The sequence below is a fragment of the Patiria miniata genome, unplaced genomic scaffold (assembly GCF_015706575.1).
Source record: "Patiria miniata isolate m_02_andy unplaced genomic scaffold, ASM1570657v1 HiC_scaffold_18, whole genome shotgun sequence".
NCBI classification, from domain to species: domain Eukaryota; kingdom Metazoa; phylum Echinodermata; class Asteroidea; order Valvatida; family Asterinidae; genus Patiria; species Patiria miniata.
The window spans coordinates 9,570,716-9,595,372 of record NW_024037056.1 but is presented as its reverse complement, the minus strand read 5'-3'; the positions used below and the strand labels follow the sequence as shown (position 1 = coordinate 9,595,372).

Below are 24,657 nucleotides of genomic sequence, written 5' to 3'. Positions count from 1 at the left end.
TACTCAGCGTTAACATGGTTATGTAGTTATCACTTATCAGAATTCAGTAATTAAAGCCAAAAACGTAGGATCAAGAATATTCAAAAATATAATTAGCTGGCTTGACAGAATTTGATACTTGTAAATTTGATCTCCACCGCGTGCAGTGAAGCGGCTTAGCTGTTTGGGTCTTTGTTGACAAGTATTCATGAAAATTGCCACCTGCACGGGCCGTTAGCACGCGTCTAATCTGGAGTTTGTCTGAGTCGTTAGTCCTTATGTGAAGGATCCGTGTTTTCACGAAGCGACAAGAATTAACCTCAATACTTGGGAAGTCCCAACTATAGTTTGGACTGAGCGCATAGGTGGGGGCTTGTTAGGCGCATGCCTGAACAACCGCTATGTAGTGTCAAACGTTTCAAAATTCAATGTTTCAGAAATATGTGTGCGATATTCAAATAATATGCGTGAAGTTTTACAACTGTAAGGAATGTTCCGTTATGTGAATTGACCATGATTACTAGTTGACGTTTATCGAGAGATGAATTATTTTTGCTACATGTTTTAGTGCTCAATTCTCCTAAGGGCCCTGTCACACTTCTGCGTATCCTAATTCCTTATGACTTGCGCATTGACATTTTTTTCATACGCAGTCGTACGCACAATACGCACCTCATATGCATCTCTATCGTTTTGTGTAGGTTTTATGTAAGCAGATATACGCATGGTACGGCCCAGTACGCTGGATAGTTTTGGGCATGCACAAAACTACGCTGCGTACGCTGTTACGCAGGTCATGTTATAAATACGCAGCGCATCGGTCCCGCATCGGTCGAGCGCGGTACGAGTACGCTATGTGTTCGGGAGGGATAAGCCGTTCATACGCGGCAATACGCTGACCTCCTATATTGGACGTATACATAGCGACGTATTGCACGAATTAGTACCGCTCGTCCTGCGAGCGGGCAGCGCATTGTACTTATTCGTAACTTATGAGAAACGCACAGATGGCGAACTTGCGCACTGCATACGTTACTCATACCTATCTCATACGCAATGGATGCGCTGAATTCGTTACTTTTACGCTAGATGTGCGTCGCACATAAGTCAAAGTGATCAAAACATTTCGACGTTAATTGAGCGTACGGCTGCGTATTGAAATTTTTTGATAAGGAACTCATAAGGAATTCAGATACGCAAAGGTGTGACAGGGGCTTAACTGTTCAACAGATGGCTTGGTTTCCGCTTACGTGTGGAATGAGATATCCGTCACGCACGTGTGGGTCAAGCTGATGGTAAAGCAATGAAACGGTTTCTCAGGCATAACAAATAAGGCCCCTTGTAATTATATCACCGTTGAAGTGTACACTGATGATGTCATTATGACCCGTGGTATTGTTTCAACGAAGGGGAGGGCCTAATTCTGCCGTTCCACTCATTGCAGAATTCGCAGGATGCCATTTCAACGCCTATATATAGTTATTTGTAGATGGTGCCATTAGTTTTCCGACTTTATGCGTCAGACTACTGCATGAAACGATTTAACTTGTTATAACAAAGGTGCAACTAAGCGACTACTGGTCAACAGCTGGTACAGCCGAAGAACATTAAAGGTAAATATATCGATGTCTGCATTGTGCATAGTTTTCGTTTGAAACAACCAAAGTGCTCGAAATTTATAGGAGGGTTCTAAACAGCTAACCCGATGGCCTGTCTGTGAATGTATATTCCACAAAAAATAGATCTATAGGGTCTCGATTTCAATTCAAAAGTTGCTGGGTCACGTTATGAATTGCGCCCGAAATCAGCATCCGGGACACGTTCTCATGTAGCCGATTGTAACTACGCGTTGTCACGCACTGAACAGACAAATTATAGCAATCGCCCACCTGTCGCGTTGCGTCGCGTCAACGCTTGCGCGCGCCCATTCACAGTTTCGCCGAATTAACGAACTACTAACGTTAATTTCCAAAAAAATGTGTCTTTAAGGGCATCTTTGGAAATTACCCTATTGTTTGTTTTCTTCAAAATGACAACTTGCCAGAAAGTGTAATTTCACAGGCATTTTTGTACCATTACTATCATTAAACCAAGTTAGCATTTCAACAATAATTTCGTCAGATATTGTTTGAATAGCTGCAAATGATATACTCTACCTTTAAAGCTTTTGTTGAAAGGGGATTTCAAAGCGGGAAAACTCTGCTTTTTTTGGTGCAATTCCAGCTTATTTTTTCACATTTGATGCGAGAGTCTGGGCGCCATTTTGTAGAGGACTGTAGCACCATCTGAAATCGGCAAGGAAAGCTTATTACGCATGCGGCAGAGTGTTTGACCCGGTTTAGATACAGGCATCAGTTCTATGTCAGTTAACTCATTAAGTGTGATACTGTTCACTTAGCATTGTTGTCTTCTCTTTTTTTATTAACGCCGAACCCAGCATGACTACTTCAAGCCGACCCCACCCCTTGCGATGGATGGTCCTAGTGTCGCGTTTTGTTTTCAGCTTCATCGCTTTGGGAGGTTTCAAGGCACTCGGGGTATTCTTGCCTTACTTTATGACTTACCTTTCGGCCAGTTCAGTGGCTGTAGGGGTGATCAGTACCTTATTGGTCGACGCTGGTTACATCTTAGTTGGTGAGTCAAAAATAAGAAAAGGGTCGGGTCGCCTGTCTCCATTTTTTATTCTAGCCACCATTTTTTTATTATCAAACTTTCAGACAATTTTTTTTTTGTGCGGCTTGATATAACCGCATTTTGTTACGTCTTTCAGGACCACTTGCCGGTGCTTTGTTGAAGGCATTTGCCCCTCGGCAACTATCCATTAGTGGAGGATTCGTGGCTGCCGTGTCTATGTGTGCTGCTTCATTCTCTGTGTCGTCAAACCAAATCGCCGTATGCTTCGTATTAGCAAGTATGAACAACAAAAGCTTGACCAAATAGACGTACAATTTTTAATGCGTGCAAGGCAAGGCAAGGCAAGGCAAGGCAAGGCAAGGCAAGGCAAGGCAAGGCAAGGCAAGGCAAGGCAAGGCAAGGCAAGGCAAGGCAAGGCAAGGCAAGGCAAGGCAAGGCAAGGCAAGGCAAGGCAAGCCATGTATAAGCTGTAATGCAAAATTACATGTATATGTTCATGTATATGCCGATACATGGAGACAAACTTGGTTGCCATAATAATAAGAAGATAAGAAGGAGCCGGATGGGAATTTCCCCGTGTTTTCTCCCAATAGGGTTTTCGCAGGGTTTTGCCCCCCCCCCCCGTAATCAGTGGATATAGTAACAACAATATTTTTTTAGATAGATCCAAATTTTTCGTGTTCATTGAATCAACTTTAAAGTAAAGCATTTTTAAATGCTTTACTTTAAAGTTGATTCAATGAACACGAAAAATTATAACTACATAACTACATGTTATAACTATTATAACTACATGTACAGTTTAAAAACTGTACATGTAGTTATAATAGTTTTTAAATATATTGTATTTATAATATTTGCTGAACACCTATGCATTATTCACAAAATGTTTTATCTCACTGTATTGAATTCTTGGTAGTCCATTGAAAAAGCCTATTGATTTTGGGGCCGACAGGTGAAAGGTCAAGGTCACCATTTTGCTAAAACAGTAGAAATCTTGCCGGCGCGATAACTTGAGGAATACTTTTATTAGTTAGTAACTAGAAATTTGGAGTGTGTGTTGTTCTCGATAATCTTAAGAAGCCTGTTGTTTTTGAGGCCGACGGGTCAAAGTTTAAGGTAACTTTTGCTAAAACAAAAGAAATGTTCCATTTGGGTTAGGGAAACCGACTGTATAAAAAAATGCCAGCATGTCAGGGGGATTGCGCAAGTCTGACTTGCAGTATTGTTATTAAACTGTTGTCGACTGTACCTGGAAATATTCTAATCCCACCCACAGTTGCGAAGAACTTGAACATACATGTTTTTGTATCTTTGTTCTGACCTACAGGTGTCGGCCAGGCTCTCTGTTTTATATCCTCTACAAAACCACTAATTGAATATTTTCCAGACGACTTCGCCTTTGCAAATGGCGCTTCCCTTGCCGGAGGGACCACAGGTATGATGGTCCTCCCTCCAGTAATGGAATACCTTGTGTCGGTTTACGGATGGAGGCGCGCTTTAGGCTTGATGGGAGCTTTCAGCTTCAACTACGTCGTGTGTGGCGCTCTACTCCGGCCTCGAAATAGACCTTCGTTACCAGCGCAATATAGTCTGGTACCTAGTCGATCTATTGTTGAGAATGCATCACCCAAGTCCGGTAGTCTTGTTGACGGGCGAGATCAGGACGAAGAAGGTAATCGCGCGAAGTTCAACTTTGGACATATAGTGAAAAATGTGCGCGAGCGCTTTGATGCCCATATACTTGTGGAACCGCTGTTTGTGATTATCTCAGTGGTATCTACGCTGGAGGGAATGCTATTCGGGATGTGGCATTTGTATCTCATTCCCCAAGGAGTGGAGCTGGGCTTTGGGGATTCCCCATCGGCATTCCTCGCCACGTTTGGTGGCGCTGGATCCCTGCTAGGACGCATAAGCCACGGGTTCCCGATTGATCGCGGTCTCATCAAAGCCACAAGTCTGTTCACCATCTCATGTCTGATCTTTGCTGCATCTAACATGCTCAATCCTCTTGTTGTTACGTCTTACATAGCCATAGCTGCCATAGCCTTTGTCTCAGGAGTCGCGTATGGTATTATCTACCCTTTGATGTTTGTGCTGATGCGTGACGTGACTGGTGATCGGCACATGTCCGCCTATGGTTGGCTGTTTGTTACCCATGGTATTGGCGTACTTCTTGGAGGCGCCCTAGCAGGTAAAGTTTATCAACTGCATCACAAATTCATCATTTTTAACATTAGATATAGTGTCATAAACAATCAAAAGTAAGGTTAAGCGAGACAAAAATCAGTCAAGCCATTATGTTGATAAGTAAGTGAATGTACTGTTAATTACCGACAAAAAAATATTGCCGCGTGAGCAATCAAATCAAGACATAAATTGTCGAGCAATACTGAAGATATCCATGGTTTCGCTGTACTGTTAAGATAAATAGGTCGACCTAGGACTTCAAACTACAACAACATATATTTTCCTTGTTGGAATATCGGAACTAGCCCTATGTCTAAGACATCTTTCCAAAATATTCCTTTTAATATAGATTAACATAAACTGTTTGCATATCAGAATATACGAAGCCAACTCGTCAACTATAACGACTGATATTATGCTCAGTTTTCCTTTTTTAAATTGTTGTATTTATAATGCATGTTTAAGGCTATAAACTTCAAGTCTACAGCAAAAAAAAGAACCTCGCGATACGTCAGACGATTAGACGATTCCGGTGTCTTTAAACTTTTGTATCCCCTCGTGCCGTGCTTGGCAGTGATTGTATCTTAAACTGGTCGTCAAGCTCATCAAAATGGCACTTTTCTGAACCGTTTATACCCCCTTTCTACCACGGGAATCGTCTTATTGTTTGACGTATTGCGAGCTGTGTTTTGTTTGCTGTAGACTTGAAGTTTAAAGCCTTATAAATACAACATGTACAATGCAACAAACTACGTTTTCCTTCTTTTGCAAGTTTGAAAGTAGGCCTGCGTCAAAAGTATTCTTCCAAAGTTGTCCTATTGACTCATTTTGACCATGAAGTACCTTTAAATAGTTGTTAACTTAACTGTTTGCATATCAGAATATACGAAACCATGAATTTCTTTAGGTAAACACGGGTTAGCAACTGTTACGACAGATTTTCTGCCGAGTTTTCATTTTCAGATCGTTTCCCCTTTTTCAACAGGATGGATTCATGATCTGACCGGAGAGTACCAATGGGTCTTCGTGTCGTTAGGAGTTATTGCAGCAACCGTGGCAACCTTAGTAACATCGATGCGGTTAATGGTTCACTGCTCCGGAGCAAATTAGGAATGATCCTCATGCATAATCCCGACAGCTGGTATTGTTGCCAAGCCTCTCATTTTTGTAATTAAGTACATTTTACAGAAGGCTTTCTGGCTGCTCTCCAAGTTTAGAAGAAATCTACGAGGCCTGCAATATTATATATTCTGCAAGATTCTAAACATATATCAGCGTGGATTCCATTCAACTGTCACTACAAGCAACGTATTCGAAACGTTCCATAAAGTTCTGAGATATCTGTAAGACAACATGCAAGTATTTAGTGAAAATAACAGTACAAAACAGTTTTCGTAATTGAGTTGTTCGTCTGCTTATGTTTACGGTAAAGAGGTATACAATGTCAATCTGTGGCAACCTCGTTCCCAGGTGGTCGAGCAGTACGCGCCCACTACTACCTGCCCTCTTTTTCTGGTATTAGATTATTTGCATGTGCAAAACTTTTGAACACGTATGAAAATGAGGAATAGTCTGGTGCAATCCAGTGCTTTACATCAGCGTTTGTTTTTGTATGTGGTGTCTGGGGTAAAAATATAATCAATTCGTCGCGGTGTGAGCATGGCGTGAGTCACGAAAACACGATTTGTTTTCAAAATTAAAATGTTACAATCTTATCGACACAATAATGCAGTATCACATTTCATATTATTATGAACAAATTGGAAAGGAAATGATTATTTTTAAGACTGTGTGGACGTAGGCTAATAATTATCAGTCAGTGTTTTTATGCCCCGCGGCGAAGCTGAAGGGGCATACTGTTTCCGCCTTGTCCTTCCGTGTGTGGGTGTGTGTGTGAGTTTGTCTTACATACGCAGTGTGGACTTCCGAACAAAAGACGTCCACATAATGTAGGTAGCACCGACGTTGTGTGGACTTACCCCACGTCCACACAGTGTTTCCCCATTTCTGGAAAACAGGTTTAGAGGCATTTTTGGGTTAGGTTTATCTGTAGCTGAATGAAGAGAAACACTAAAGGGAATCATAGAAAAAAAATTGGGTTGAAAGAGTTTTCACAGTTTGAGAAAAATGAGTTTTTTCACTGGTTTTTCTTAACTACACGAAAGCAATGGAAAGTCCACACTAGTCATGTGAAACAAGTATGGGTGTGCGTGTGTGTGTAACGTTTTGGTTAGGTTAACTCTTGTCAGCACGATAACTTGAGAAATACTTTATGTAGAAACTTGAAATTTGGTTTCCGGGTTGTTCTTGGTAGTCCTACGAAGCCTAAATTCCCATTGACATGTTAATCACGATTTTTCCAGGTATACCATTTTGTCGTTTTTTTTTTTTGTTGCATGACATCTAAAATGGAAATATGCATAAAACGTTAAGCAAAACCACTCCTTATGTTCTATATACTTGTTTCAAAGGTGTTTAAAAATAAATACTTCAGGATATAACAGATGGTATTGTCCAGCTTTTTGACGTCAAAGATGAAGTATATACCCGGGAAATACACGTCAAATGTGACAAATATTTCGAGGAGAACACCTTTTACCACAATCTCGTTTTAATTAGGCTTGCATTTATACGTTTTGGAGAGATGTGGTCCTGAACCGATAAACAAATGCAACATTTCATAGTTGATGTGCTAAAAAAGATATTGTGCTCAGCGTTAACATGGTTATGTAGTTATCACTTATCAGAATTCAGTAATTAAAGCCAAAAATGTAGGATCAAGAATATTCAAATAAATAATTAGCTGGCTTCACAGAATAAGCCTTTTCGGAGTTCCAACTGCTCGCATTCGTAACCTGTGACAACGCACATTGTTTATCCCAAATGCCCTTTGACAGTACCCACAATGCACAAACAGCCTTTTTGTAAAGTCAGTGGCGCGATGTTGTCAAAGGCCATTTGAGACAAATAATGCGCGTTGTCACAGGTTATGAATACGCAGTTGGAACTCCGAAAAGGCTTATTCGATACCTGGACATTAGATAGCCACCGCGTGCAGTGAAGCGGTATAAGCTGTTTGAGTCTTTGTTGACAAGTATTCATGATAATTGCCACCTGCACGGGCCGTTAGCACGCGTCTAACCAGGAGTTTGTCTGAGTCGTTAGTCCTGATGTGAAGGATCCGTGTTTTCGCGAAGCGACAAGAATTAACCTTAATATTTGGGAAGTCCCAACTATAGTTTGGACGGAGCGCATGAGTAGGGACTTGTTAGGCGCATGCCTGAAGAACCGCTATGTTGTAATGTAGTGAGCTTGTCACTAGCACATGGATAGCAGTTGTTCCTTTGATGCTTGCTTGGTTTATTGTGTCCCAGTACATCTCAGTACATCACATGAGGTTCTGTGCTTATCAAAGGGCTACATTGTTCTAGGGTGCAATCTGATCCAAGTTGGGGCCTTATTCATTATTCATTTAGTAAGTTGGGGTTCATGCATTCCAATGTGAATGAGGTAATGTCTGGGTTTGGGTGTGTGGTTTCAGAGCACTAGGTGCCTAATAGTAATAATATATACATAGCTTTCATGCAAGGATACTACATCCCTCCTCACCTTAGAATGGAACCGGCTAATATACAGCAAGTGAGATCGTATAGCAATGAATAATATAATGGTGACTTCAATCTAGATCTAATTTTTGAAATATAGTTGATCAATGTAAATCTAAATCTAATTTATACAGTTAATTAGTAAAGAAATGTTCATTGTTCAATGTTTAAAGTTCATGAACATGATGAAGCAGTAGATCAAGTTAATCTGGTTTAAAAAGAAAGTATGATCATGTACAGCATAGACTTAAAGAGATTCATTGCAATATATACAGTTCAGTTCAGTTGTTTCCGATGATTTTCCAGTGTTCCAGTTAAAGTTCAGTCGTTTCCAACATGTCCAAAGAGTTATTGGTGTTCTAGTTGTGCACTCACTTTTCCATGAATATCAGAGTTGACGAGTGTTGGTAGAAGTTGACATTTGTTAGTCCATGGCTAGGCTGGTCATGCTGGTCGGAGTTGACGCTTGTTGGTGGTCAGAGTTGACGCTTGTCGTTCAGAGTGAAGTTCGTTTGTTAGGTGGTCAGAGTTGACGTTCATTCGTTTGTAGTTGGTCAGACTTGACGCTCGTTCATTTCTTGGTGTTGTGATTGTGACCGGTATAAATCGAATCAATGTGGAAACAACTCGGATTTACTTGCCTCCGGGCTTTATTTTTAAATCTGTCGGCAAAATAGAAGAACAGATTAAGACAGTGATGACTATTTCTGCCGACGTCAGAGATCAGAATCCAATTAATTAAAAAACATACTATTAAATGATGAATGAAATTGTCAAAACTAGCTTATCTATATTATTATTTGAACTTAAGTCCTACTTGGGCTGAGGTAATTCAAAATGGCAGCCGGTCGGGTTTCTTTCTTCCCGGAATCATACATTTTATGAAAGTAAACCGGCAATAAAAATCCAATAGTTGCCAAAAGAACATCGACTAAAGTAGCTTGGCCAAAGATTAAAGGTGGATGGCAACATTAAAGATATAAATAATGAAATATTAGTACGTTTACTGGCAGGTTCCCGCCAAAACCTTCAAGGCATCCGCCATCTTGAAAACGTATTTTAGCTTGACGAAATAACTTACAAAAACACAAATATTAAACAATCTTATCAATATAAACGCAAGGAGCATTACTTGCTCTTCCTATAACAGTCAGATCTAAGGAAAATGAATAAAGGCAAGATCTGATTATGCTAAATCGGTTTCGAATGTCGGGACTCTCTGGTCCTAAACCAACCTACGTCTCTCAAACTAAAATAACTTCAAAAGGCTAGTTTCTAGAGCCAAATGCAATAGTAATAATACTAATAAGTATGATTAATTTAAATAAATGGTTCTAGTGTAAATATATAAAGATATTCTAAAGAAATGGAAAGGATCATTACCTGTCGGCAAAATAGAAGAACAGAATTAGACAGTGATGACTATTTCTGCCGACGTCAGAGATCAGAATGATCCTTCGCGGGTAAATTTGAAAGATCGTGCGGCCACAGAGGGCGCTCGAATTATATGAATACATGAATAATTAAACAGGTAAGAGGAATACTAAAGATGCGCTTTTGTTCAATCTGTCACATGATTAACACGCTTGTTTGTTCTTTGGTGTGGTTGTTAACACGCTCGCTTGTTCTTCGGTGTCGTTGTTAACACGCTTATTTGTTCTTTGGTGTCGTTGTTAACACGCTTGTTTGTTCTTTGGTGTTGTTGTTAACACGCTTGTTTGTTCTTTGGTGTTGTTGATAACACTCTTGTGGTTGGTTGAATCATGTTCGATTTAGAACACGTTTTCATCTTCGGAGTTGCTATCCGGAGAGCTTGGTGGGTCATTGCTGATTATGGCGTTGGACATGTTTGGTGCCCGTCTGCTGTTCCGTACTCCGGTAGATTTTTGCGAAGTGGCTTGAAGCAGTTGCTGTTGCTCGGATGATCACGAGGGTCATGACTGGATCTTGTAGTAGGCGTTTTTGCGGGATGCTCTGATCCGCGATGCCGAGAATATTTACGGCAAGGTTGTGATCTGCCACGTCTAGAGGTGGTCTGGTGCAGCTTTGGTGCATCGTGCCATCTTGGGAAGTTAATATGTTGATATATCCCCCAATTTTGTTCCTGAATCCTCGTCGCCAATGTAATGTAATGAGCTTGTCACTAGCACATGGATAGCAGTTGTTGCTTTGATGCTTGCTTGGTTTATTGTGTCCCAGTACATCTCAGTCCATCACATGAGGTTCTGTGCTTATCAAAGGGCTACACTGTAAACAGAAACCGGAAAAACACTGTCAATTTCCCGTACTTTTTACGGTTTATTACCGTTATTGCTCGTATCGTCACAAGAAAGAACGTGCTACGTGCATTTCCCGTAAAACTTGGTGCCCTGACGCATGCTGGGATTCACAATGCTTTGTATTCGTAACTTTTCAAAACCCCTCCCCTTTCAAACCCTCATAACCGCCTAGTTTTTAAAGCTGTGATTCGTGTGCACTCACGAACAGCTAATCCTGCGGTGTTGACCAGCAATAGGTTGACCCTTTTCTGTGGGATCGGTAAAAAGTTGTAAATGAAAATTACAACTTACAGATGCAAGTTATGTTACAACTTAAAGATAATTTCACATTAAGTGATTTGAAAACCACTATGCGTGTAAAAGACAAGCTGCAAGACGTATGCATACCCCACTCCCAGCTGCTGCAACTGGAACCTTCCCCCCCGCCCTATACCCCTACACTCAGCTTTGACGCCACCCACTTTGTATTCCATTACTTTACGGCAAATTGCCGTCAAATTTACGGGAAATTCGCGTTAAAATTACGGTCACCGTCATTTTTGGAAACCCGTAACTGACCGTAATTTTACGGTCTTTTGTTGGCAACCCGTTTGACAGTGCTTTTACCGTAAAATTACGGGCAAATTTTTTACAGTGTACATTGTTCTAGGGTGCAATCTGATCCAAGTTGGGGCCTTATTCATTATTCATTTAGTAAGTTGGGGTTCATGCATTCCAATGTGGATGAGGTAATGTCTGGGTTTGGGTGTGTGGTTTCAGAGCACTAGGTGCCTAATAGTAATAATATACATAGCTTCCATGCAAGGATACTACATCTGTGGTGTCAAACGTTTCAAAATTCAATATTTCAGAAATATGTGTGCGATGTTCAAATATATGCGTGAAGTTTTACAACTGTAAGGAATGTTCAGTTATGTGAATTGACCATGATTATTTGACGTTTATCGAGAGAAGAATTATTTTTGCTAAATGTTTTAGTGCTCAATTCTCCTAACTGTACAAAATATGGCTTGTTTTCCGCTTACGTGTGGAATGAGATATCCGTCACGCACGTGTGGGTCAAGCTGATGGTAAAGCAATGAAACGGTTTCTCAGGCATAACAAATAAGGCCCCTTGTAATTATATCACCGTTGAAGTGTACACTGATGATGTCATTATGATCCGTGGTATTGTTTCAACGAAGGGGAGGGCCTAATTCTGCCGTTCCACTCATTTCAGAATTCGCAGGATGCCATATCAACGCCTATATATAGTTATTTGTAGATTGTGCCATTAGTTTTCCGACTTTATGCTTCAGACTACTGCATGAAACGATTTAACTTGTTATAACAAAGGTGCAACTAAGCGACTACTGGTCGACAGCTGGTACAGCCGATGAACATTAAAGGTAAATATATCGATTTCTGCATTGTGCATAGTTTTCGTTTGAAACAACCAAAGTGCTCGAAATTTATAGGAGGGTTCTTAACAGCTAACCCGATGGCCTGTCTGTGAATGTATATTCCGCAAAAAATAGATCTATAGGATCTCGATTTCAATTCAAAAGTTGCTGGGTCACGTTATGAATTGCGCCCGAAATCAGCATCCGGGACACGTTCTCATGTAGCCGATTGTAACTACGCGTTGTCACGCACTGAACAGACAAATTATAGCAATCGCCCACCTGTCGCGTTGCGTCGCGTCAACGCTTGCGCGCGCCCATTCACAGTTTCGCCGAATTAACGAACTACTAACGTTAATTTCCAAAAAAATGTGTCTTCAAGGGCATCTTTGAAAATCACCCTATTGTTTGTTTTCTTCAAAATGACAACATGCCAGAAGGTGTAATTTCACAGGCATTTTTGTACTGTTACTATCATTAAACCAAGTTAGCATTTCAACAATAATTTCGTCAGATATTGTTTGAATAGCTGCAAATGATATACTCTACCTTTAAAGCTTTTGTTGAAAGGGGATTTCAAAGCGGGAAAACTCTGCTGTTTTGGGTGCGATTCCAGCTTATTTCTTCACATTTGATGCGAGAGTCTTGGCGCCATTTTGTAGAGAACTGTAGCACCATCTGAAATCGGCAAGGAAAACTTACGCATGCGGCAGAGTGTTTGACCCGGTTTACATACAGGCAGCAGTTCTATGTCAGTTAACTCATTAAGTGTGCTACTGCTCACTTAGCATTGTTGTCTTCTCTTTTTTTTATCAACGCAGTTCATCGACACATGCCGAACCCATGACAGCATGACTATCTCAAGCCGACCCCACCCCTTGCGATGGATGGTCCTAGTGTCGCGTTTCGTCTTGAGCTTCATCGTTTTGGGAGGTTTCAAGGCACTCGGGGTATTCTTGCCTTACTTTATGACCTACCTTTCGGCCAGTTCAGTGGCTGTAGGGGTGATCAGTACCTCATTGATCGACGCTGGTTACATCTTAGTTGGTAAGTCAAACATAAGAAAAGGGTCGGGTCGCCTGTCTCCATTTTTTATTCTAGCCACCATTTTTTTTTATTATCAAACTTTCAGAGAATTCTTTTTGTTGTGCGGCTTGATATAACCGCATTTTGTTACGTCTTTCAGGACCACTTGCCGGTGCTTTGTTGAAGGCATTTACCCCTCGGCAACTATCCATTAGTGGAGGATTCGTGGCTGCCGTGTCTATGTGTGCTGCTTCATTCTCTGTGTCGTCGAACCAAATCGCCGTATGTTTCGTATTAGCAAGTATGAGCAACAAAAGCTTAATACCAGACTGACGTACAATTTATTATGCGTACAAGACAAGACAAGACAAGACAGGACAAGACAGGACAGGACAGGACAGGACAGGACAGGACAGGACAGGACAGGACAGGACAGGACAGGACAGGACAGGACAGGACAACACATGTTATGTATAGGCTGTAATGCAAAATTACATGTATATGTACTGAAAAGAAGGAGGCGGTCACACCGGTGATGGGCTGAGATTGGTTTTATTTTAAATGGGTACTTGGCCTGGTCTGGTCCTAGTACATGTATAAGCCTGTGTGGTCTGTGAGGTCTGTGTAGTCTGTGGTCCTACAAGAAGAAATAAACACAAAGGGAACTAATAAATACGTGCACATGCCTAGGAAATCCTAATCATATCATAAACATTAACAACATAAACGTATGTCACTATAATCAGCCCAGCAATATACACAACATGTTTACATAAACCCAAATATATGGAGGTAAGGGCCAAAACACTTATAAATTAACACTGGATTTACAAAAGGGTCCCTAAATATCCCCAGCGAAGAATTAACCCCATGCAAATGTGTGTAGGTATGACATGGCATGTGATTCCAATATAAATCAGTACAATGAACATTACAACCCAAATCTAACAATAAACATGATAAACGTGAAGTGAAATCCCTCCAAATATCGTATGAAGATTAACCAAATTATACTCACTTTCAGTAATTCACGCACAGGGGGTATTTATAATTAACCTGGTGATTGGATTATAAAGGCAAATGATGATTTGGAGTCATTAACAAGGATTTTACGGACTAAGCATTATCTGGAAACGTGATTCGACAAGGATTTGGCAATTATAACAGTCAGTCACAAGAGGGCGCTGTTGTGCACTCCAGTGGCGAAGACGCTTTCGCACAGCCGCCCCTAAATTTGGGCACTAAAATTTATGGAATAGAAAGCATCGGAGCCACTACAGTTCTCACTCAGAGTCCATTAGGGCTGGATCTTTGTCGTTTTCCTGGTCATCCTTGACACCTTCATCGGTGACTTCTGGGAGTCGTATCAGGCGGGCGACAGGGCGAGTGTAGTTCTTCTTCCTCACTCTCACGCTGGCAGTGCGCACACGACCATCTGGTCCAGGAAAGGTGTCGACGACTCGTCCGATGGGCCACTGAGCCCGGCTAAGTGCAGGATCAACGATCATGACAACATCATCAGGCTTCATCTCTGCACCGTCTCGTTGCCACTTCTGTCGTATCTGCAGAGAGGGTAGGTACAGCCCGATGAAGCGCGACCAAAAGTGATCTGCTCACACCTGGCTGTGTTTCCAGTGTCGTCGGCTGAGTAGGTCCCTTGCTGGGTAGACAACTTGTGGCAGCGCTGCATCATGTCGTCCCATCAAGAGGAGGTTCGGGGTAACTGGATCTAGGTCGGCGATGTCTGAAGAAACATAACCCAGCAGTTTGTAATTAAGAATACCCTCAATTTCTATCAGAACGGTGCGCAGGACTGGTTCTGGTACAGCCTGACTGAGGACGACTCTCAGGCCAGCTTTGACAGACTTTATCTCCCTCTCCCACACGCCACCAAAGTGTGGGCCTTCGGTGGGTTGAAGACAAACTTGACTTGTTGTTTGGAGAGCTCTTCTTTCAGTCTGGGTTCCATGGCAGAGAATGCCTTATGTAACTCTGAAGCTCCGCCCTTAAAGTTGGTACCACAGTCGGACAGTATCTCGAAGGGCTTCCCTCTTCTGGACACAAACCGTCTAAAGGCCATCAGGTAGGCGTCAGCACTGAGACTTTCTAGCAGGTCAAGGTGCACCGCTCTGGTAGTCGTACATTTAAAGATAATGCCCCAGCGCTTCTCGGTGCGTCTCCCTGTCTTGATTGTCATTGGCCCAAAACAGTCAACGCCGGTGGAAAAGAATGGCGGCTTGTACAGTCGCAGGCGTGCTGGTGGCAAATCTCCCATCTTTGGTACATCAGGATTGGCTTGCCATCGTTGACATCCAAAGCATTTGCGCTGATGCTTGCGAATGGCCTCTCGTCCTCGCAGAACCCAAAACTTACGTCTCATCTCTGCAAGCACACGCTCAGGCCCGTAGTGAAGTAGTTTCTCATCATATTCTCGGATCAGAAGTTTGGTAATAGGATGTGCTGGATCCATGACGATGGGATGACGGGAATCTTTGGGGATGTCTTCCGCTTGCCGTAGACGCCCACCAACATGGATGAGACCAGTGAAATCATCATACTCTGGAGCTAACTGGAGGAGCTTGCTATCTCGAGGAAGATCCCTTCCAGCCTGAAGAGCAGCTAAGTCATCAGGAAAACTTCCTTGCTGAGCACGGCGGTACAGTAGCAGCTCGATGTTGGCTCGATCTTCAGCACCCAACTCAGGTGGGTCACCAGTGTCGGCCGCCCCATCACGATGCTCCTTGGTAGCCATGATGAGGTCTTCCCACGTGTCACATTTGGAAAGGTCGGGAGGATCTTCAGGATCCACAGCCACGGCACCACAGAAGGTTGACTTCTTGTACTCAGAAACATCTTCTGGTGGTGTGGCCGGGTGGACAGGCCACTGGTCAGGAGGTGACAAGAGGAATGGGGGTCCGTCTCGCCATCTGGACTCTTGGGCAAGCTCCATCAGGGTCTTGCCTCTGGTGAGGTCATCAGCCGGATTGTTCTTGGTATTGACGTAGCGCCACTGTTTGACTTCAGTGAGGGTTTGGATCTCCGCGACTCGAGTGCCGACGAAGACCTTATAGCGACAGGATTCAGACTTCAGCCAGGTGAGGACAGTTGTCGAGTCGCTCCAAAGGACAACATACTTTACAGGTAAACTCAACTCTCTCTTGAGTAGCTGGCACAGCTGAGCACCAGCCAAGGCAGCCGATAGCTCCAAGCGTGGCATGGATAGCTGTCGTTTGGGGGCAACCCGGGACCTGGCCATGACGAAGCTGACATGGATATGATGGTGTTTATCTTCTGCTCGAAGGTAGGCTACAGCACCATAAGCTCTCTCTGATGCATCGCAGAAGATGTGGAGTTGGTAGCTTGATGGCTTAACATCTACCGCTAAAGGTGTGTAGCATCTATCCAACTGGATGTCGGTCAGTGCTGGTAGCTCCATTTCCCAGGCCTGCCATTGGTCTCTGATGGCACCAGGCTCTAGAACGTCGTCCCAGTTGCACTTGGTTTTCCACAAGTCTTGGACGATCACTCTGGCTCGGGTAGTGAACAGAGTGAGATAGCCGATGGGATCATACTGGCTTGCCAATATTTTGTACATGTTCCTCATGTTAAGGGACTCTTAGTCGACTGTTCGGTGGCGGTACTGCAGGTTGTCTGTGCTGCAATCCCACTGCAGTCCAAGGGTGGCCTCAAGGGAGTCAGTGTCACCGTAGGTCAACCAAAGTTCACAGCCATTGGACCGAGCATCTGGTGGGAGATCCTCAACTACCGTAGGGTCGTTACTGGCCCACTGACGTATCTCGAACCCGGCATCGGCCAGTAGGTTTCGCATCTGATGGACCAGGTGCTTGGCTTCTCTGGATGAGGGTAAGCTGTCCAAGCAGTTGTCGACGTAGAAGGACTTGTCGACTGATTCTGCTACTTCAGGATACTGCTCCTTGTGGTCGCTGGCATGCTTCCTGAGTGCGAAGGTCGCACAGCACGGACTACATGTGGAGCCGAAAGGGAGGACCTGCCATTCGTGTATCTGTGGTTCTGCTTCCACCTTCAGGTTTCGCCACAGAAAGCGAAAGAGGGGCCTATCTTCTGGTAGAAGTCGCACCTGGTGGAACATCGCTTTGATGTCTCCGGAGATGGCTATGGCGTGCTGCCGGAAACGTAGAAGCACGCCGATGAGGGAAGCACCCAGTTGTGGTCCGGGAAGGAGATGCTGGTTGAGCACTTGGTTATTGTACTGAAAAGAACAATTGAAGACCAGTCGGTACTTCCCATTGTGATGAACAGTGTGGTGAGGAATGAACCAAGATTCATCAGACATTGCGGCTTCATCATCGGGTAGAACTGGCACATGACCTGAGTCGACCAGCTTTGTGATAAGCTCGTTGTGCTTTTTCGCCAGTTGTGGGTGCTTCTGTAGCCGCTTCTCTGCTCTCCTTAGTGTAGGAAGAACTGCATCTTTCGTTACCTGGAATCTGTCTCCATCCTTGGTTCTCAGGAGGGGCGTGGCATAACGTTGCACACCATCAAGGCTGACACGGGTGGTTTTAGACCCCAGCATCTTAAGAGCATACTGGTCTTGTTTGGATCGGGTGACTTCCTTATCATTGGCGTAAGGGAGCACATCTGCCTGCCATAACATCTGCACATGCTGCAGGAGGTCATTTGTAACCGGGAATGTGGATGTCTTGAAGACTCGTTGCTCCAGCTGTAGATCATGATTCCAAGTGGGTCCTTGGAGGGTCCAGCCAAGCCTTGTGTAGATAGCAACTGCTGCACCACGGGGTCCAGATCTTATTGGGCATTGGGGGATGATAAGATCTGTTTGGTCAGCTCCAAGGAGTAACATCGGTGATGCCTGGTTAATCACTGGTAGCGGCAGGTGACGGAGATGGTTATACCGCTGCTGGAGAGCCTTTACTGGATATGTGTACACCGAGAGACACAGATTGGTGGCAGAGAAGGCTCCATTGATGGTGTACTTGATGTGGGGCTTTCCCTTGGGTGACACCTGCAGAGACATAGCCGAACCTTGGCATTCGACTATGTCATCACGGACAGTTCTAAGGAGGACCGTCTCTGGCTGGCCTTTAAGCTGTAACTTCTCGGCTGCTGTCTGGATTAGCATACTTCTCTCAGAACCGTCGTCCAGGATAGCATATGTCTCAATGGTGCCAGCGGGGCCATGAAGGAGAACTGGCACAACCTTTAACATCACACCATGCGGACGGATTGGCCTGTCAACATAGACATTCAGACTTGATGTCTGCACTCTGAAGACATGACTGGTAGTCTTGTGAGCGGCATCATGAAGTACAGTTAAGTGTACTTGTTTGCAGGTGTGACATGGCTTCTTGAGGGTACACTCATCGGGCTTATGTGCACGACCGCACTTCCAACATCGTCCCTTGTCCTGGATCCAACTGACGATCTGATCAGTGTTCAGCTTCTTGAGTTGTGGACATCCACCCAGGTAGTGTTCCTTATTATCACAAAAGGGACAATAAGGCTGGGGTTTGTACTTCGGCTTTGGTACTGTCATGAGTACTGCTGTTGGGGTATCCTTCCTGGATATTCGCTGCTCCTGGTATCGCTGCGGTCTTGGGTTACTCAAAGTATGCCCGGACACTGCTCTACTGGCAAAGCTGTGTGACTGAGATTTCCTACGGAGCCAACTTGCAAACTGGGGTAGGGTGTAGGTTTGACTACAGTTCGACTTCAAGATGCCCTCCTTCAGGCAGTGCTCCATGAAACTCGTCCTGTGGCTGGGGGCAACCTTGCTGAGAAGACGGTCGACGTGCGAGCCACAACGGAGTTCAATGCCGTCAGGACCTTCCAGGGATTGTAGCATCCCCACAAGGGAGAGGACATCCAGGGAGAACTCCTCAAATGCTTCAGTATCACCATACTTGATGGCAGGGGTGGCCATTATGGCTGCGATCTCGCACTGGACGAGCTGTCGGGGTTGGCCGTACTTGTCGGTAAGAGCAGCTAGGACCTCAGTGTAGGGCTGACGAGTGTACATGAAGGACTTGGCAAGTTTCAATGCTCTACCACCAAGTCGGTCGAGCATCACCTGGAACTTGTATTGTTCTGTGAGGTGTGGATGGACGTTGATAAGGTTGTCCAAGGCCATGCGGAGTAAGGCAAATTCCTTCTCTCTTCCATTGGAGAATCTTGGCAGAGCCGGCTTGGGAATTCCATAGGACGAAGCTACAAGGAGGTCAATGGCTGTTGCACCGGGTACCATCGGAGGGGAACCGGTGGGAACAGGTTGAGCTTGATGTGCTGAGTGTGGTGACATGTGACTGGTTGTCATGGGTGCATGTCCATCAGCACACAATGGTGTGGGGTGGCCACTGACTAGTGTTGTCATCGAAGGAATCTTTGACACTGCAAAGGTTGTAAGACTTGGGATGGCTCGAAGAGATGTATCTGGTACGGTACGGTTCTCTACGGGAGATGTAGAGGGCACAGGTTGTGCAGAAGTACACACGGGGATTGTACCCTGGCTTGTCGTAGTAATGGTGACATCTGTCAGTGTTGTATCATCACTGATCATGGCGCTGATGGCTTCAGCTTCGACTAGCTCCTGTTGAGCATGACGCAATCTGCGTTGACGTGACAAATTTGTAGATATGGCTTCACGCTCTCTCAAAGCCTGACGCTCTATTTCTTCAGCCTTGAGTCGAGCTTGTCGAGTTTGGTCATCAATACGATGGAGTGCTTGGTCTGCAGCCTCTTCTTCCTCTAACTGGTGCTGCAACTCCTCAACTCGAATCTTCTTTCGAAGGGTCCGCATCTTTGCTGCGTATTTGTCACTCAGACCAGATAGGTGGGAAGCGACGGAACTATTAGACCGGTTGCTGCGATGGGAGGAGTGTTCGCTGTTGGCCATAGCCACATCACCTGTATGGCAATTGGTCGGTTGACCGAGAACGTCATCTTGTGGTTGAGACATTCTGGAGGTTGAAATGGTGATCCAAGGGTCACTGGTTGTAGGATCCCGGGTTTCGGCACCATGAAAAGAAGGAGGCGGTCACACCGGTGATGGGCTGAGATTGGTTTTATTTTAAATGGGTACTTGGCCTGGTCTGGTCCTAGTACATGTATAAGCCTGTGTGGTCTGTGAGGTCTGTGTAGTCTGTGGTCCTACAAGAAGAAATAAACACAAAGGGAACTAATAAATACGTGCACATGCCTAGGAAATCCTAATCATATCATAAACATTAACAACATAAACGTATGTCACTATAATCAGCCCAGCAATATACACAACATGTTTACATAAACCCAAATATATGGAGGTAAGGGCCAAAACACTTATAAATTAACACTGGATTTACAAAAGGGTCCCTAAATATCCCCAGCGAAGAATTAACCCCATGCAAATGTGTGTAGGTATGACATGGCATGTGATTCCAATATAAATCAGTACAATGAACATTACAACCCAAATCTAACAATAAACATGATAAACGTGAAGTGAAATCCCTCCAAATATCGTATGAAGATTAACCAAATTATACTCACTTTCAGTAATTCACGCACAGGGGGTATTTATAATTAACCTGGTGATTGGATTATAAAGGCAAATGATGATTTGGAGTCATTAACAAGGATTTTACGGACTAAGCATTATCTGGAAACGTGATTCGACAAGGATTTGGCAATTATAACAGTCAGTCACAAGAGGGCGCTGTTGTGCACTCCAGTGGCGAAGACGCTTTCGCACATGTACATATATATGCCTATACATGGAGACAATACAGAATTAACTACTGCGTACGGGAATGCATAGCTATAGTTATTATGTCATGCAAGCTGGGCTATAAATTATACGAAATGTAATAACCTCAAATCGGCAAAAGAATTAAGTTGACCCTTTTTATCCGCTAGTAATTCATTCAAACACACGTCAAGTGATCGTCAGGCTTGTTAAAAGCTTTAAGAAATGAGTTGATAATTGACATTCATTGCTTGCATTTATAAAACATAAAATTCAACAACGATTTTGTGCATCAAGTATGCATGAAGTTTACACTCTAATCGTACACGAGGGGCGAACTTTCCTGCGCCATGTAATATTTTGAATTTGACGACCGTAATGCTGGGATTCTCCAAAACCCGGTGTGGTCTCTAACAGTAATATTTGGTTGCATATTGTTGAAAATTCCAAGTTAACATTAGTCAATGTTTTAGAAATATCGAACTGTATATCATTACTGTATGATATGTGAAGCAAGGGATTTATAAAAAATTCGATCGTCATATTTAAAGCTATAAGTGATGAAGCGAATTCGGAAACGAAGCCGAGCTTTGAAAAACATCTATCAAAGTCGTCATGTTTATTTTTAGCCACAAAGGCTGCCTGACCTACAGTTGTCAGACTATCCTCATGTTGCTATCGCCTCCGCCTTTTTTAAATAGAAAAATTCTTTAAAATAAATTTGTAAAAACGCCCCCCCCCCCCACTCTGACACCCAACAAAATTAAACTGGTAATTATATATGCCTGTGCACAACCTACTGGCAGAGCTAGCTGGGTTACGGGGGTATTTGTACACTAATCTGTAATACATGTATAGTGTTAATGATCGTCGGATTGGAAAAGCGCCCCCGTTGAAAGAATGGAAAGAAGTTGGACGAAAATGCTGTTTTTCTTTGTTCTGACTTACAGGTGTCGGCCAGGCTCTCTGTTTTGTATCCTCTACAAAACCACTTATGGAATATTTTCCAGACGACTTCGCCTTTGCAAATGGCGCTTCCCTTGCCGGAGGGACCACAGGTATGATGGTCCTACCACCAGTAATGGAATACCTTGTGTCGGTTTACGGATGGAGGCGCGCTTTAGGCCTGATGGGAGCTTTCAGCTTCAACTACGTCGTGTGTGGCGCTCTACTCCGGCCTCGAAATAAATCTTCGTTACCAGCGCAATATAGTCTGGTACCTAGTCGATCTATTGTGGAGAATGCATCACCCAAGTCCGGTGGTCTGGCTGATGGGCGAGATCAGGACGAAGAAGGTAATTCCGCGAAGTTCAACTTTGGACAGATAGTGAAATACGTGCGCGAGCGCTTTGATGCCCATATACTTGCGGAACCGCTGTTTGTGATTATCTCAGTGGTATCTACGCTGGAAGGAATGCTATTCGGGATGTGGCATTTGTATCTCATTCCCCAAGGAGTGGAGCTGGGCTTTGGGGATTCCCCGTCGGCATTCCTGGCGACGTTTGGTGGCGCTGGATCCCTGCTAGGACGCATAAGCCACGGGTTCCCGATTGATCGCGGTCACATCAAAGCCACAAGTCTGTTCACCATCTCATGTCTGATCTTTGCTGCATCTAACATGCTAGATCCTCTTGTTGTTACGTCCTACATAGCCATAGCTGCCGTAGCCTTTGTCTCGGGAGTCGCGTTTGGTGTTATATACCCTTTGATGTTTGTGCTGATGCGTGACGTGACTGGTGATCGGCACATGTCGGCCTATGGTTGGCTGTTTGTTACCCATGGTATTGGCATGCTTCTTGGAGGCGCCCTAGCAGGTATAGAAGACCTGCACGTTCAAACCCCTCACAGCACTTTATCAACTGCATCAAAAATTCATCATTTTTAACATTCGTTATATTGTCCTTAATAATCAAAAGTAAGACAACAATCAGTTAAATCATCATTATGTTGATATACTTAAGTAAATGTATGGTAATTCAAAGTAAAAAAAAATGTTGCCGCGTGAGTAATAAATCAAAACAAAATTGTCGACGACACTTATGGTATCCAGGGTTTCGTTGTATTGTTAAGACAAATAGGTCTTCAAACAACAACAAAATATATTTTCCTTCTTGGAATATCGGAACTAGGGCTATGCCTATGTCAAACGCATTCTTCCAAAATATTCCTTTTGACATAGATTAACAGGAATCACCTTTAATTGTTGTTGGCTTAATTGTTTGCATATCAGAATATACGAAGCCATTTAACAAGTTTTTAACCATTACGACTGATATTCTGCTGAGTTTTCATTTGAATATTTTTTCCCCCTTTTCAACAGGATGGATTCATGATCTCACTGGAGAGTACCAATGGGTCTTCGTGTCGTTAGGAGTTATTGCAGCAACCATGGCAACCTTAGTAACATCGATGCGGTTAATGGTTCACTGCTCCGGAGCAAATTAGGAATGATCCTCACGCATAATCCCGACAGCTGGTACTATTGCCAAGACTTATTCTTAATTATAATCATTTTACAGAAGGCTTTTAGGCTTCCCTTAAAAGTTAAGAAATAAAGGAGGCCTACAATATCATATTGTTGTGAAATTACACAGACTTTATTGCTCATTGATTATTGATTAATTGCTTATTGATTATTGGTAAAATATCCTCTGAATTACTTACACAGCGATGACTTGTGCGTGCGCGCTTTGAGCGCAGAGCACCTGCACAGACGATGCATTCCTGCTGCGCGTAAATCAAAGACGCATGTAAGCAGCGCGAACTTGTTTTGGTCGCGCTAGCGCCCTCTTTTGACGGAGCGCATAAAGTTGTTTTGCCACGCTTCACGCTACACGCTACCTTAAGTTCTAGAATTATATCGTAAATATTATTATTAGAATGTTTGGCTCTTTATTCCATTGTAAACACTTTGTTAATAATAATAATAATAAATCATTCTTCTAGAGCGCATAACATAACCGAAAGAAATCTCAATGCGCTTAACAATAAACATAGATACAAATTTATACAAAGTTACAAGCTGACTGAAAACATAATGTTCTACAATGTGTGTGGATAGGCTAGTTGGAATAGGTGGGATTTTAGGCTGGTTTTGAACTGGTCGAGAGTGTCTACTGCTCGAAGTGAGGATGGTAGGGCGTTCCACATCTCGGGTGCAGCATGAGAAAACGCCCTGGAGCCGTATGACTTGGTCCTGGCTGTGGTTGTTGTGAGGAGGCCTTGAGAAGATGACCGCAGAGATCTTGACGGAATGTATGGACGGAGAAGCTCGGAGATGTAACTGGGTGCTTTTCCATTCAAGGCCTTGAACGTGAGTAGGAGTGTTTTGTATTGTATTCGCTGCTGGATTGGGAGCCAATGAAGGTCTCTGAGTATAGGGGTGATATGATGGCGTTTCTTAGAGAGAGAGACTAAGCGGGCAGCAGAGTTTTGAATAAGTTGCAGTTTCTGTATATCCTTGTCGGGGAGACCAGTTAGTAGGCTGTTACAATTGTCGAGGAGTGATGATACTAGCGCATGAACCAGGATCTCTGCTGTGTGTTTGGTGAGACAATGACGAATTTGACCAATTCTCCTCAAAGCAAAGGATGCTTTGCGGCAAACGGCATTGACCTGTGGGCGCATGCTAAGGTGGCTATCAAAAATCACACCCAGATCGCGAACTGATTCAGTCGGTTGAGCGTGGAAGTCACCAGAGGTTATGGGGGAAATCATTGGGCTCCCTCTGGCGTATGAAGATGATAAGTGAAGCACTTCCATTTTACTGTCGTTCAAAACGAGGTAGTTGCTTGTCATCCATGCCCTTATGTCACAAAGACACTTCTCGATTTGTTGTG

At 43.6% G+C, this 24,657-nt stretch overlaps 4 protein-coding genes across 4 annotated transcripts; 2 read left to right on the top strand and 2 right to left on the bottom strand.

Moving 5' to 3' along the window:
- The first annotated feature begins 4,122 nt into the window (after positions 1-4,122).
- LOC119725110 (monocarboxylate transporter 12-like) lies at positions 4,123-5,913 on the top strand. Its single transcript, XM_038196472.1, has 2 exons — positions 4,123-4,807; positions 5,789-5,913. Exons 1-2 carry the CDS (start codon positions 4,123-4,125, stop codon positions 5,911-5,913), a joined length of 810 nt encoding a protein of 269 aa, XP_038052400.1.
- A 9,049-nt stretch (positions 5,914-14,962) lies between these two features.
- Positions 14,963-16,699, bottom strand: LOC119725109. The gene has a single exon (XM_038196471.1). It carries the CDS (start codon positions 16,697-16,699, stop codon positions 14,963-14,965), a length of 1,737 nt encoding a protein of 578 aa, XP_038052399.1.
- A 12-nt stretch (positions 16,700-16,711) lies between these two features.
- Positions 16,712-20,050, bottom strand: LOC119725108. Its single transcript, XM_038196470.1, has one exon. It carries the CDS (start codon positions 20,048-20,050, stop codon positions 16,712-16,714), a length of 3,339 nt encoding a protein of 1,112 aa, XP_038052398.1.
- Positions 20,051-21,812: 1,762 nt separating this feature from the next.
- LOC119725107 (monocarboxylate transporter 12-B-like) lies at positions 21,813-23,263 on the top strand. Its single transcript, XM_038196469.1, has 2 exons — positions 21,813-22,632; positions 23,139-23,263. Exons 1-2 carry the CDS (start codon positions 21,813-21,815, stop codon positions 23,261-23,263), a joined length of 945 nt encoding a protein of 314 aa, XP_038052397.1.
- The last annotated feature ends 1,394 nt before the right edge of the window (positions 23,264-24,657 follow it).